Source organism: Diabrotica virgifera, chromosome 7 (assembly GCF_917563875.1).
Source record: "Diabrotica virgifera virgifera chromosome 7, PGI_DIABVI_V3a".
In the NCBI taxonomy this organism is placed as follows: Eukaryota; Metazoa; Arthropoda; class Insecta; order Coleoptera; family Chrysomelidae; genus Diabrotica; species Diabrotica virgifera.
Genome location: NC_065449.1, coordinates 29,943,178 through 29,959,053, shown reverse-complemented (window position 1 = coordinate 29,959,053; position 15,876 = coordinate 29,943,178). Strand labels below are relative to the sequence as shown.

At 32.3% G+C, this 15,876-nt stretch overlaps 1 protein-coding gene across 2 annotated transcripts in view; it reads right to left on the bottom strand.

Annotated features, from left to right (window-relative positions):
• The window catches only part of LOC114328063 (serine/arginine repetitive matrix protein 1), a 404,720-nt gene that overhangs the window by 310,298 nt on the left and 78,546 nt on the right, over positions 1 to 15,876 (bottom strand). For both annotated transcript variants that reach the window (XM_050656312.1, XM_050656313.1), the window contains exon 2: positions 835 to 975. In XM_050656312.1, coding sequence (XP_050512269.1) covers positions 835 to 930 — 96 coding nt within the window. In that variant the 5' untranslated portion in view covers positions 931 to 975. The remainder of the gene's footprint in view (positions 1 to 834; positions 976 to 15,876) is intronic.

Genomic DNA, 15,876 nt, shown 5'->3' with positions numbered 1-15,876 from the left:
AAAGCATTAAATTGTATGTGACAGAAAAAAGGCACGTCGGTGATTACTTCTAGTTCTGTGATTATTCTAGTTGTCGATAGATGTCGCCATAATTAAAAATAATAATTTTTTTTAATTAGATAATAATATTACAAATATAATCTGTATAATTTATAAGACTATATAAATCAAAGGAAATACCATTTTATAAATGCAAGAAACACATTTGATTTGTTTTTATTCTAAATTGAAAATAAAATGTGACAACTGTCAGATTTAACTGAAATGTCATGTTAGAATAAATGTCATAAATGTGTATTATCACGGACTTACCCTTTTTCCTATCATTTGTGACGCACTGAAAAATGATCATGAAAAGGACAATACCTTTTAACCGAGTTGTTAAAAATTGCCATTTTTCGTTTTTTCAATTTTAAATTGCTTATAACTCTAAAACAATTAACTTTGAAGAAAAATTATAAGAGACCTTTTTTGTCCAGAATAATCTAAAAAACGTAAAAACAATTTGTCCGAGCAGAAAACATTGATTTTGGCAATTTGATTAAAAAAAAATTTTTAAAATAATTTGGACCACTTTTTGCGTGGGCGACTTCTTGAACCTTATTCTGGGATGTCCCGCGAATGTGATTATGCAAAAAAATCTCATAAGAATATGTTTTCCAACGAACCCGCCGTTTTCGCCTTATCTATATAGTTTTTGAGAAGTTATTTCTTGATTTAAACAAGACAAATAAAACGTTATGTGCAATTATTAGCAAAAGGTTCAAACTATGTACATTCATTCCTGCTATAAATGGGTACCTACTGTAAAACAATAGGTACTTTGGTACTTACCAACTCCAATCCTGGTGGAGGTGCCGCCTCATAATGTCTTACCGCTGCGATCCGATTCCGGGACGGAATCAAACTCATGGCGGCGACTTCCGTCATTTCCAATTTAAATCATCACCCACTGCTCTTCTATAGAAATGTTATCTGAAAAGAAGAATGACGTTTAAAAAATGTTAGATATGTCGTAACTCATAAGGTACAATAGGCCAGTCGGCGAACAGTCGCATATAAAGTAATCGGAAGTTTTGTTCTGGATGATTTGGCATGTGTAACGAAAAGTTTCTACAACTGACACTTTACTTTATCATATCCGGATGGTATACTAGTATTTATAGGATTTTAGTCTACAGAGCGGAGTATAAAAAGCGGAGTAGCGCAGTATGGAAAAGAATACGGTCTTTAGAAAAATTAACGTCAAGAAGCCAAACATTTATAAGAATATCGAAGACTCAAACAAATAACAGCAATCTTCTCATAGACGGAACCAATGTCGAACGGATGGAGCAAAATGTATATTTTGGAAGAATGATCAAATCCACAAATGATTAGGTCTTCTTCTTCTTAGCCTTCTATCGTCCACGTTTGGACATAGGCCTCTCCCAACTCCTTCCACCGGTCTCTATCCTGAGCAGCATATTTCCAATTTGTCCAATACTCTTTTAATACCATCAACCCACCTCATCTGTGGTCTTTCTCTCTGTCGTTTACTTTGATAAGGTCTCCAATGTTGTATTGCTGCATTCCAACGTTGGTCTGTCTTTTTGTCTAACAGTGTGGCCTGCGAAGCTCCATTTAAGTTTGGCAACTTTTGTTGTTATGTCCTCGACTTTTGTTTTTGATCTTAACCAGTCGTTCGTCTTTTTATCTGACAGTCGTATACCTAACATTTCTCTTTCCATTGCTCTTTCTGTTGTGGCTAGTTTATTCATGTTTGCCTTGGTTAGGGTCCAGGTTTGACAACCATATGTCATGATCGGAAGAATCCACTGGTTGAACACTTTGCTCCTCAAGTATTGGGGTATTTTGCGGTTCTTAAGTATCCAACTAAGTTTTCGAAATCCTGCCCATGCTAGTCTTGCTCTCCTAGTAATTTCCGCACTTTGGTTCTCTTTGTCAAGTTTCAGGATTTGGTCTAGGTAGATAATATCTATTATTATCTAGGAATTGGTCTAGGAATATATTATATTCCTGGACTTTTTCTATCTCACTCTCATTTATAGTTATACGTCTGGAGTCATCCGTAATCCATTGAAATGTTACATTTAGTGTGCATTTCTTAGAGGAGTCAATTTTATTTTTTTAATGTGTAGGGGGGTTCAGTAGAAGCTTAAGTTCAAGTTTTTGGGGTCGCTAGCCTTGTCCCCCGGCCGCCATATTGGAAAAAGGACCGCAAAGGGCTTTCGCGCTGTATCTCCTAAACTAGCAACCCTACAGAAAATTTAGTTACAAATAAAATATGGCAAATTAAATTTGCTACAATTTTACATCTATTACTTTTTATCGTCAAGTGACCAACAAAAAACTTTAAACAAAAATAAGAGAAAATTTTGTAAGAAGTTTCCTTTTGGAGGTTATAACTTTTTTTCCGTTTATTTCACAACAAAATAACATAATAGCTATTTTGTAGAGGATTTTTCAATGGACAATTTTCACTATAAAGTTGTTTAATTTTATTTATTATCTAGGTTTTACAGCGCTCCAAACTTGACCAGATTCTCTAATTCTCATAGGAATACAATAAAAACAATACTTTAATTAAAATTACGTTATGCCGACCACGAAAATTAAATTTAAGGTGAACTACGAATTTTGGCAATTTTTTGTGTTTTCGAGGTCGCTGAATCCGAATATGAAGTTTATTTTTATCTAGAGTTGGTGGAACATGTTCAAAAGTCAAATTTTATACAAAAATGCCAAAAATTAATTTTTATGATTTTTCAAATTTACCTCGCTGTATCTTTGGTCGCTGTAAATATTTCCTTTTGAAAATTGTACTGTGTCATCTTTGAGGTATGTAAATAACAATGAAATTTGTCCAAAATGTTTAAACATATTATAAAAAGAGTTGTTAATTTTTAAACATTTTGTCACCATATTTCGTCAGTTTCATGTTTAGTTAAAAAAGTCGAGTGACAAACTTTTTAGTTTATAATTTTAACCAACACAGCAATAAAATATGATTCATGAAGAAGTTTTTTGGAAAATTTTAAGTCAAAATATACAATAGGAAAAAAGTTATGTTACTTCATAGACAAGCGGCATACCCCAAAAAACGCTTATATCTCGAGATCCTGGTCACGGTGTGGTCAATGGCTAATTTTGATCATACTTTATGATTTTGATATCAAAAATCGTTTTTTTTTCTTCTTAAGAATTTTGCATTTTTTGGTTGCGTCATTCTTCTTCTGGACCGGCGAATTCGTTCTCAAACAACTTCTTGGGCCTTTTCTATGTATGCTTAGGGTTATAAGTTTTATAGTGAGGAGAAAGGTCAAAAATACATTAATAATAGCATAGAAATGTTAAAATCATAATAAATTGTATGAATAAGAAATATATAGATATAGCTATAAAAGTAAGCCTAATGTTTTTTTTATTGTATCCCTGTGAACATTCGAGCATCTGGTCAAGTTTGGAGCGCTGTTAAACCTATATAAATAAATAGAATTAAATAACCTTATGCTGCCAACACAATACATTCACCTCAAACCCTGAAGAGGACAAAATCCTAAACGGGGAAGCACATTGAACGCATTTCTTCTAAACATTATCTAGACAAGCAAATCAAACAATGTGGCATGGCAATAACCTTATAGTGGAAATTGTTTGCTGAAAAACCCTCTACAAAATTTGTATACTGTTATTTTATTTTAAAATGAACTGAAAAAAAGCTATAACCTCCAAAAGGAAACTTGTTAAAAAAATTTTACTTATTTTTGTTTATATCTTTTTTGTTGGTCACTTGACGATAAAAAGTAATAAAAACAAAATTGTAGAAAATTTAATTTGCTACATTTTATGTTTAATTAGATTTTCCGTAGGGTTGGTAGTTTACGAGATATAGCGTGAAACCCCTTTGCAGCCCATTTCCAAGATGGCGGCCGGGGGACAAGGGTGGCGACCCCAAAAACTTGAACTTAAGCTTCTACTGATACCACCTACACATTAAAGAAATAAAATTGACTCCTCTAACAAATGCAAGGTACGGCCTAAAAATTGTAACATTTTAATGGCCTACCGTGTTTGTCATTATTTTTGTTTTTCTCATATTTATTTTTAGGTCGACGTATTGGGAGCTGCCTGCGAGTTCCTTCATCATAATTTGCAGCTATAATCACAATGTCGTCAGCGAATCTGAGGTTGTTTGGCTTCTTGCCCTTAACGTTAATGCCGTAGGTTGACCAGTTTGTCGTTTTGAAGACGTCTTCTAGGGCTACGTTGAAAAGCTTTGGCGATATTACGTCTCCTTGTCTCACGCCTCTCTTAATGGGGATGGGATTTGTATTTTCGTCTAGTTGTACTATCATAGTTGCATCACAATAGGAAATCAAAATCAGAATAAAAAAAATCTAAACGGGAACTGGTGTATGTTTTCAAAAGACTGATAGTGTGTAAATAAATTTATTAAATCAGCTAAGTACTTTCAGCATATTATGCCATCATCAGAGCTATCCTATAAAAAGACTAAGTTGAAAAATCTTATTCATAAAAAATTATAAAGTGAAACTTACGTCTTATAGGTGTAAAAACCTCAAAAGAAGAGAAAACTTCGAACAAACACATTCTTTAGTTTAAAATAAACCCAGGGATATAACCACTGGTTAGGGTAAAAACCCTTAAATGTTTAAAAATTACATTTAATGTGTTTTTTATAAAATGGCTACCATTCTTACAAACAGCTGTTACTGACAATATTCAAAAACGACAGGCTGCTGACGGAAACAATAGTTCCTAGCGACATCTGTGTTTTTAAAATTATTTAAAATTTTTTTTTTTTTTTTGAAAATGACTAAGTTGTCATATGTAGGTTACTAATTAATGAAATTAATATGAAAAGATCTTAGACAAATGTTCTTTGATGCGTGTTTCCAAAGGTCGCATAGTTCTCCCCACATAAGTAACAGGGCAGTCTCCACAGGACAATTTGTATATACCACTTTTTGATGTTTTTCCATGTTTTCCATGTTTTTGATGTTTGGAAAAACATCAAAAAGTGGTATATACAAATTGTCCTGTGGAGACTGCCCTGTTACTTATGTGGGGAGAACTATGCGACCTTTGGAAACACGCATCAAAGAACATTTGTCTAAGATTGACAAATCTAGTTTTGGCAATCACTTACATGCTTCTAAACATAACTTCAGTCCCCAAAGAGATAGTAGGATTCTACATAGTATACCCATTAACAACTATACAAAAATGAATTTATTAGAAGACTTAGAAATTAGCAGGGAATTAAAAAGAAATCCTCAAAATTGTGTTAACACCCAGGTTCAATTAAATTGTAAATTTGATCCAATCTTTAAGAAGTTTCTTTAATACTGTTATATTCAGCATGCCCAACAATTGCTCTAGTTTTTTGAACATTACTTTATAACATATTTGAATTTTCTTTCATTGATTACAATAAGTAAATATTTTCGATTTGCCTTTTAATAATAATATTGTTTTCAAACAGTTTTGGAACTCTGAGCTTGTCCAACGGTGCTTCTCCTTGGTTTTCATCTATCTCACTTCTATATTTGGTCAGAACTGACTGGTTGTTTGGTTTTTTAATAATTAATAATACTTTGATAATTTGATTATTTTCACATTTAACTTTACTTTAAACTTAACAATTGTCATTTAAATTTAACTTCAGTTTTCATATTAATTTCATTAATTAGTAACCTACATATGACAACTTAGTCATTTTCAAAAAAAAAAAAAAAAATTTTAAATAATTTTAAAAACACAGATGTCGCTAGGAACTATTGTTTCCGTCAGCAGCCTGTCGTTTTTGAATATTGTCAGTAACAGCTGTTTGTAAGAATGGTAGCCATTTTATAAAAAACACATTAAATGTAATTTTTAAACATTTAAGGGTTTTTACCCTAACCAGTGGTTATATCCCTGGGTTTATTTTAAACTAAAGAATGTGTTTGTTCGAAGTTTTCTCTTCTTTTGAGGTTTTTACACCTATAAGACGTAAGTTTCACTTTATAATTTTTTATGAATAAGATTTTTCAACTTAGTCTTTTTATAGGATAGCTCTGATGATGGCATAATATGCTGAAAGTACTTAGCTGATTTAATAAATTTATTTACACACTATCAGTCTTTTGAAAACATACACCAGTTCCCGTTTAGATTTATATAGAAGTGTGTACAAGTCAAACAGTCTTTTTCTATAGAATGAAAAAAGGCCAGAGGAAATGTCAACAGAATGAGAAGACTGCTCTGCACAAGAGATTTAGAGTTGGAGCTAAGAGGTTGAGATTGGAGCTAAGAGCTTAAATTGGCTAGGCTAGATCGATTTCTCCACTTTGTTTTATGGAATGGATGCTTAGATTTATGAAAGAATTATGGAAATACTGTGGACAGAACGCGTCGCAAAAAAGAGATTCTGAGAAAGATGGATAAAGAAATGGAAATGTTAAATACATTTCCGCAGATATGCAGATGATGATACAATTTTGATGGTGGCAGACTCAGACATAGGGCTTCAAAGGCTTATTGATACACTCAGTGATAAGACCAAAGTGGTGACCTTTTCTCGACCTTAAAATATTCCAATATCTATCACATCCAAACATCGGTCTAAAAATAAATGAAGACAAAACAAAATACATGGTTGTCTCAAAATGGTCGGCGAATAAGGCAAAGCATTACTATAAACTCTCATAACTTCAAAGTGGTTAAAGCATTTAAATATCTAGGAGCAACAATCACAAATGACTACAAAATAGAGCGAGAAGTTCAAACGTGAATAATGGCAGGAAACAGATCTTTATTTGCAATGCAACATCTAATGAAGTCAAAACTTCTTTCACGGGGTGCAAAAATCCAAATATAAAAGATCATAATACGACCAGCAGTCGCGTATGGAAGCGAAACATGGACGCTAACAAAAAGAGAAATAAATAAAATGCTGGTGTGGGAACGTAAAATCCTTCGAATGATATATAACTCTTGCAGAGACAGCGTGAGAAATGAATGGAGGCGCAAATACAATAACGAGTTAGAGCCTCTATTCGGAAAGGAAAATTTAGTCAGATATATCAAGGCCAATAGACTCAGATGGGCAGGGCATGTGATACGCAGTAACGTTAATCGCCTTATAAACAATGTGTTCTGGAAAAGGCCAAATGGAAGAAGGTCTGTAGGACAACCTAGAAAAAGGTGGAAAGATGCAGTCAAAGAAGATCTAGAGAAAAGGGGAGTGCGACAATGGGAATTAGTGGCACAGGACCGACAAACATGGAAGGCAATAGTAAACGCGGCAAAGACTCACGAAGAGTTGTAACGCCATTGATGATGATGATGATATCACATCTCTTGGTAACTCTTGGTACAAGTAAACAAAATAAAGTACCTGTGTTGCTGGATAAACAACCAACCAAACCCATATCTGAATATTAAATGCAAAATTTAACAAGCAAGAGGTGCATTCATACAAATTAAGGAACTACTATGCCACCCATACACCAACTTAGGCCTTAGGATACAAGTACTTAAATACTTTATTTGGCCAACTATGCTACAAGGAGCAAAACCATGAATACTCACAATTCTAACCAAGATAGAGTCATTTTAAATGTGAACTTACAAGAGAATATTGGAAAGTCCCTGGACTCACCATTATTTCGCTTTATGTTTGGTTTTCCTTCCATCCAGATATAATAGACTACATCAAACAGAAGAGATTAACCTGGTACGGACATGTCAGAAGAGCAGACCAAAATCGTTGGATAAATAGAATAAAGAATGGATCCCGATAGGAAAAAGGAAGAGAGACAAACTCCGAAAATCTTTCAGAGATGAAGTGGAAGGAGCAATGGAAGGAAGAAATATACACAAGGGGGACTGGCAAAACAGCAAAAACTAGAGAGAAAGTTTAAGTGAAGTAATACAGTGAAAACTGGAAATCCTTAGTATATATATCGCAAGTAGAGTAACAATACAAAATATGACGTCAGATGCGTTATGTATCACTGTAATTGAATGCAAAGTTTCATGAATGATGCCTTTTTTGTTTCAAAGATATTTGGCTGGTTCCATAATTTATCCCAACCCACATGGTCTACTTAAATCTACTTCAAAACTACATAGTTCGGAGAAATGAGAAAAAAATATATCTTGTTGGTGACACAACCCCCTCCAGGCCGAAACCAAATTTTTTGAGTAGTATGGACATCTATAATAATAACCTATATGTTTCCTGCAGCCCATTTTGACGATATACATAGTTATAAACAAATGAAGATCAAAAAACGGTAAATTTTCGCTTTTTTCGTCTATTACCAAAAAGTTAAGCATTTTAAACAAATTTGAGAGTAAGAAACTCATAAATCGTATAAAATACTTCAATATGGCGTTCGCTGAATATGTCTATCCTTGATAATCCTAAGCAATCTATTGATTGCTTAGAAAATTGCAAAATAAATCATAAATTTTGAGTTTTTATAAATATTCATAACTTATGTAAAAATTAACTTAGAACCTTCTTATTACACGGAATGCTGAAACTTCTGGTGCTTAAATCACACTCTAAATTTCAAAGCAATTGCTCAAATAATTTAAAAGTTATTTAATTTGTTTATCCCAAATTAATTTTTTTGCAACACTATAGTCAGAAAATGATGAAGTTACAGTAATACTTTAGATGGTTTATGAAAGAAGAAGATTTACACTATTAATTTAATTAAAAAAAATGACAAAAAATAATTCTAAATGTTGCAAAATTATTTTTCAAAAACATGTGAAATAAAAAAAGGGGACGGCTAACTTCGTCCCTAATTGTCCTAGGGCAATTGTTTTCTTTTTTAAATATGTGTAAAAATTCAGTCTTTCTAAATATTAAAAAATATTTTTTTTTCTATGGATGCTATACAATGTGCAACTTCTCTCACTACTTACATACATTCAAAACAAACAATTTCTCAGGTTGTGAGAAAAGTCGGCCATTGCAGTGAGAAATGTGAGAAATACTTTTTCTCACGGGTTTCATGCGTAGAATCGCGGTTTCCATGGTAACATGCACAATACAAACACAAATATTTTTGTCAAATAAAATGTGTCAAATCAAAACTAAGGAATTAACCAGGAACTAAGACTGTTTAAATATATCTGATAACTATATTTTTAAATAAATAAAAGTATGTACATATTAAGAATATTATGTATAATATGTATTTTATTTCAATTTTGGCATATAATCTACATAAAAGCACCTAAATTATCTAATTTTGAAGTTTGAACTCTTGACAAAAACGCATCCATAGAAAAACTACAGTGTACAACACGTGAGAAAACGACATATTACTCCCTCGCTTGATTTGCGGCACTCTGCGCTCGTGGGAAATATGTCTTTTTTCTCTCTTGTTGTACAATATACTATTCTACAGGTAACGGTTAAAAAGTTATTCTAATTGTTTATAAGTAAGCAAAAAATCGACATGTTTTTGAAAAATAATTTTACACTGTTTAAAATTACTTTTTGTCATTTTTTTTATTAAGTCAATAGTATAAATGTTCTTCTTTCATAAACTCTCCGAAGTATTACTGTAACCTCATAATTTTCTGACATAGTGTTACAAAAACAATGAATTTGGGATAAACAAATTAAATAACTTTTAAACTATTTAAACAGTTGCTTTGAAATTTAAAATATACTTTAAGCACAAGAAGTCTCAGCATTCCGTGTAATAAGAAGGTTCTAAATTAATTTTTACATAAGTTATGAACATTTATAAAATCTCAAAATGTATTACTTATTTTGCAATTTTCTAAGCAACAATTAAGGATAAACATATTAGTCTAGGCGCCAGAGGGGTCACCGTGTCATATTCAATTCTGATGGACAAACTCAACGGTTTCTTATAGATTTTTGGCTGCTGATTACGAATTTCGAGGGGGGATTTCGATCAGAGTGGTCAAAAAATTGTTATAAACAATTTAATTGTTTATAAGGCCCTGGCTCATAAACTAAAAGAGATAAAAAAAAATGTTTCAAATAAAATTTGTTCCTTAATAAAAAATGAAGAAATAACCGTTTACTAAACTTAAATCTAACAATTAGAACTGAAGATATTGTAAAATTAGTCCACAATGCAAATTGCAAATTGTAAAATAAGTATTTTTCGAAGCTTTATCGATCGTAACTCGGCTTCTACGCATGCAAATGAGCCTTAGAGGATGTCGTTTTAAAGCTTAATTCACAGGCTTTCAAACAAAGTTTGCTAAATTACTTTATCTTCATTTGTTTTCAAGTTATACCCGTTTGAAGTTACAATTGTCTTAAAAATATTGTACATTTATTTGTTTATAAGGGTTTCAAGCAAATTTGAGCTATAAACATTTATACTTTAATGAACAATAATGATAGAAAAACTCAAAAGGAACAATTTGAGGTTATGGAAATGTTCATAAGTTTATTTTTGGCCAAGATGTCGATATTTTAATGGCGCGCTATAAGGCGGAAGATCGGCTTACAGTCAATTAAGTATTTTTCGACGCTTTATCGATCGTAACTCGGCTTCTACGCATTAAAATGAGCTTTCCATGGTCTCATTTTAAAGCTTAATTAATAGACTTCCAAACAAAGTTGTCAAATTACTTTATCTTCATTTGTTCTAAAGTTATACTCGTTTGAATTTATAATTTTCTTAAATAATTTGTACATTAATTTTTGTATAAGGGTTTTTAGTAAATTTGAGCAATAAACATTTATACTTTAATTAAAACTAATAATATAAAAACTAAGAAGGTGTAATTTAAGTTTAGGAAAGTGTTCGTAGGTTTATTTTTGGCCAAGATATTGATAATATAATAGCACGCTCTGAGGCTCAAGATCAACTCACAGTCAAGTAATAAATATCATGGTAAATATACCGATCGACTGCTCTCGTGTTACACTATTTTGCTCAGGAAGCCTTGACTATTCTTAATATGCCTATCAATGTCTACAATAATATAATATACTCGTACTACTGCCAATTCTGTATATTTGTTACAACAAAGTCATTGTCTCTTAATAGTGTAATGTGATATTGATTCGTTGCAATAATGAATAATTTAGTTAATAATAAATTATGTATTATATTTCAAAAAAATATCAACATCAAAGTGTCTTCTACTGAGAACGGCTGTGCACGTATAATTGAAACAGCAAATATTCGTAACGATTTTTCTCTCGTTTTCTCTTGTTGAAGGAGGCATTTCTCTTGTTAAAGATATGCCACCAATATCAAACTCAATCCACTTACATATAAAACGAGCATTTTATGACACACAATTAACGTGCCTCGAAAATTCTGCAAAAGAAATTGATCCACTTGTATATGGATATCTTATAGATAATGAAACTCTTAAGCCCCAAAAAGTTTTAATTTTAATGCCTTCAAAATCAGATTTAGTACCACCATGTGTCTGTAAAAATTGCTCGAAGAATTTATGCAGATGTAAAAAAGCTGAGATTCCCTGTATACTCGATGCAGATGTATGAAAGAAAATGTTTGTAAAAAGAGTAATAATAAATAATATCAACTCACTTTTTAGTTATATTTCTGAAATATTAGTTTTTAATGTGTTTTTTTCTCATTTAGTACAAAAAATAGAAGACAAATTAAATAGAATGAAAGGTGATACGAGATACAGTATGATGATTTAATTATAAGAAGTATATGCTAAAATTTTATTAGGATCTTCAAAAATGAAAAATGAAGATAACGTATATATACATAGAAATTATAATTTGCATCGAGATCTTAGCGCGTGAACCTTTACGCTGTGAGCCAATCTTGCGCCTCATAGCGCGCCATTAAAATATCGACATCTTAGCCAAAAATAAACTTAGGAACAGTTTCGTAAGCTCAAATTGTTCCTTTTGAGTATTTCTGTCATTATTGTTAATTAAAGTATAAATGTTTATAGCTCAAATTTGCTTAAAACCCTTATAAACAAATGAATGTACAATATCTTTAAGAAAATTATAACTTCAAACGGGTATAACTTTAAAACAAATGAACATCAAATAATTTAACAAACTTTGTTTAGAAGCCTCTTAATTAAGCTTTAAAATGACACCTTATAAGGCTCATTTACATGCGTAGAAGCCGAGTTACGATCCATAAAGCTTCGAAAAATACTTATTTTGCAATTTGCAATTTGCATTGAGCACTAATTTTACAATATCTTGAGTTGTAATTGTCGTATTTAAGTTTAGTAAACGGTTATTTCTTCGTTTTTTACTAGGGAACAAATTTTATTTAAAACATTTTTTTGTACCTTTTTTAGTTTATGAGCCAGAGCCTTATTAACAATTTATAAACAATTAAATTGTTTATAACAATTTTTTGACCACTCGGATCGAAATCCCCCCTCGAAATTCGTAATCAGCAGCCAAAAATCCATAAGAAACCGTTGAGTTTGTCCATCAGAATTGAAAATGACACGGTGACCTCTATTTGGCGCCTAGACTATATTCAGCGAACGCCATAATGAAGTTTTTTATATGATTTATGAGTTTCTTATTCTCAAATTTGTTTAGAATGCTTCACCTTTTAGTAATAGACGAAAAAAGCGAAAATTTACCGTTTTTTGATCTTCATTTGTTTATAACTATGTATATCATCAAAATCAGCTGCAGGAAACATATTGGTTATTAATATAGACGTCTATACTACTAAAAAAATTTGGTTTCGGCCTGGAGGGTGATGTGTCACGAGAAAAATCTTATTTCTCTGAATTTCCATTTTCTTATCTGTCACAAATAATTTTAAAAGATATATTATTTATTTTTTATAATGTTATGATAACAATAATAGTAATATTTGTAGCGGTAAGTAGGTATAATTAGTAGGTATTTATATTATAGGATCGGCCGATTTTCAACTGGCCTATCCTAGGACGAGCGAAAAACACGATTTAGAACGCTTTTCAGTTATGCAACAATCTGGTGTAGGCGTAGGCAATAGCAGGTTGATTTTTAATTTTAATTTATTTTTTAATAAGCAGGAGATTAGTTGCACAAGTCAGAATTATTGTGTTTCTTGTACTGTTAGGGGCGTGGCGTTTGATCGTGATGTTCAACGAAGTTAGACAAATAAACATTTCAAAAAATGAAATATTGCTATGAGTAGGCAAATAAATGGAAGTCTTTAATTTATTAAAATTTACATCGAACGTTAATTTTATTAAGGTTAAGTTGACTTGAGTTTAATAAGGTTAAGGTCTAATATGTTAAGTAATATAATAATATAAATATACTCTGCTAAAGGCGGGTTGAGAAGATCCGAGTATAGTTGGTTAAAGTCTACTTGGATGCTGCGCGAGCAACACTTGGAAGCTACTGTTCATCCAAGTACACTTGTATCAACAGTTTCTATCCAAGTTAAGTAAGACGCTGGCCAACTTATTGGTTCCAAGTAGTGTGGAATTATAAAATTAATGGTAAGTGTTGCACGCGCAGCGGCCATGCAGACTTTAACCCAGTACACTTGGATCGTGTCAACCCGCCTTAATATCGGTACAACTTCATAGCCTATGTTTGGATTTCTTGGTGAGAGCTTCATTAGAAGTTAGAAAAAAAATTAGGATAGGATCCTAGAATCTTTGAAGTCTTACCAGTAAGAGTCTGGATTTAGTAGATGCCCTTAAAAGAAGTAGAGTACCAATTGGTTACATTCAAGATAAGAGGTGGAATTGAATCCAGAACGTTGTTATTAAATCTTGTATATTATGGGCTTTCGCCTCTTCGAGGTAGGTCTGTTCCCTCTTTCTTTTATTAATAGATCTTAGAATGGGGACAAGCAACGTTATTTGCTAATGCTGTAGTTACTAATCGTAAGTATATTTAAGGTAAAAATATATACCACAGCTTTGACCAACTAATATTTTTTATAATTAATATTTTTAATTTTAATTTTAAATTAATCACTTTGACATTTATGTCAAATTTCCGGTAAACGTTTACAGACTTGCCACTACTGGCGCTCGCGAATTCATAAATATCCCCTCTACGTACGAGCTCACAGCGTATAGTTGGGAGATTAGCGAGTGGATGCATTTCCTCAGAATTTTTCTTGGCTCTCTCTCAGGAACCAAGATGGAATGATTATGTTGTTTGTTTAATGACGCATAGAGACACGCCTACTATTTGATAACTGGCCTAATGAATATTTTGTAGGTGTGCAGAAAAGTTTTGGTAGAAGTATTTCCAAATTTTCCAGATAATACGCCCAGAAAAGTGCTCTTTTTCTTACCCTGTTTAGACGGTTATTGATGTCGATGTTCGTTGAGAGTTCTTCTGAAATGAGCTCCCAAATACGACACCAAGGTTCTGAATTCGAGCCTTTCTCCAAGGATTACTATCGGGTTCCTTGCATCTTTACATCGGATGCTGTTAGGATGTCTGAATAATATGAATTGAGTTTTGGTAGGGTTGAGCTACTTTTGATAGGGTTGGTAGGGAGCTCTGGCAGGGTGATAGGTGGAAAGGACAAATGACGAAACAACTAGGTGAAGGATGCAGATTGTAATATTGCTGATATGATTATGATCAATTAGGAGACATACTGAGTGATACTCTATCGATGAGAGCATTTTGCCGTGGACAGTGATTCCTTTGGCGTCCTACTTCTATTGTTTGAAAGCTTGTTCTAGAACTGCCGTCAAGAGTTTGGCAGATAGCGTGTCTACATAAGCCAGGACCAGTGGTCAGTTGTATTCGATGGATTTTTCTATAATCTCTTTTATGCAGTTGAGGTGGTCATTAGAGCCAAAGTTTTTCCTAAAACTTGCATGTTCTCTAGGTTGGCAAAAATCTAATTTAGTTTCCAGTCTATTTGTTAATATTCTTTTGACTAACTTAAAGAGGTAATTTAACAGGCTTATGGGTCGATAATTCTCGAGGTCTGTTTGATCGCTCTATTGTTGGTGCACACATAAGTTGAACAGTTCCTTTATATGTATTTTCTTTCATTTTCGTCAGTGCGTTCCTTATTTCGGCTGTTAATATATCAGCCATTAATTCCGATCCTTGGTTGAGTAATATTTTTCTGTTAGTTACTTAGCATTTTTTGTTGAGTTTTGTATAGTTCTGTAAAGAAATATTGTACTACCCTTAGTATTTCACCTCTGTTGTTGATTCATATTTCTATCTTTATTCTTTAGTTTCGTTATTGTTTTTTGCCATTTAAAAATGGCATGAAATGTAATGAAACTAACCCATGAAACTTTTCATGAAATAAGTTAGAGGAGCGAACTTATGTGTCCGGGAATATTTTCTTTTTTTTTTTGGTGCCAGCTTTTAGATATTCATGCTGGGTATCTTTTGATTATTTTGCTAATGTCACGTGTACCCACCAGTTTTTTGTCTCTGAACCATAAATATACGGTAATATAACCAAGTACCTATTATAAAATAATATAAAAATTTACATGGATGTTTTAAAACTGGGAGGTAGGTTATTCGCTATTTAAATTCTTAGTTTTGAATTTAGCTAGGGCACCCTGTAACTTCTAGACAAACAACATCAAATTACTGTTTTATTATTCAGGTAGGATCAAAACCATTTGAAGCACAGTTGGATCATCACAACATAGCCTAATTGAACATAATATTGATAAGATCAAAACTAGTTGATGGTATATTCAGAGAAGTCATAATTTATAAATAAACGGTATATTTTCTCCTCGTAGAATCGTTATTAAACAAACAAACCATTGAAAACATCATTGACCTTATCCGGTACATCTTAAACTACGGCCTACAAATTTAGTTTAGATGTGGAATGCGCACAGCATAGTTTAAATTATTTCTTGTATTGCTAAATTTAACAAGGA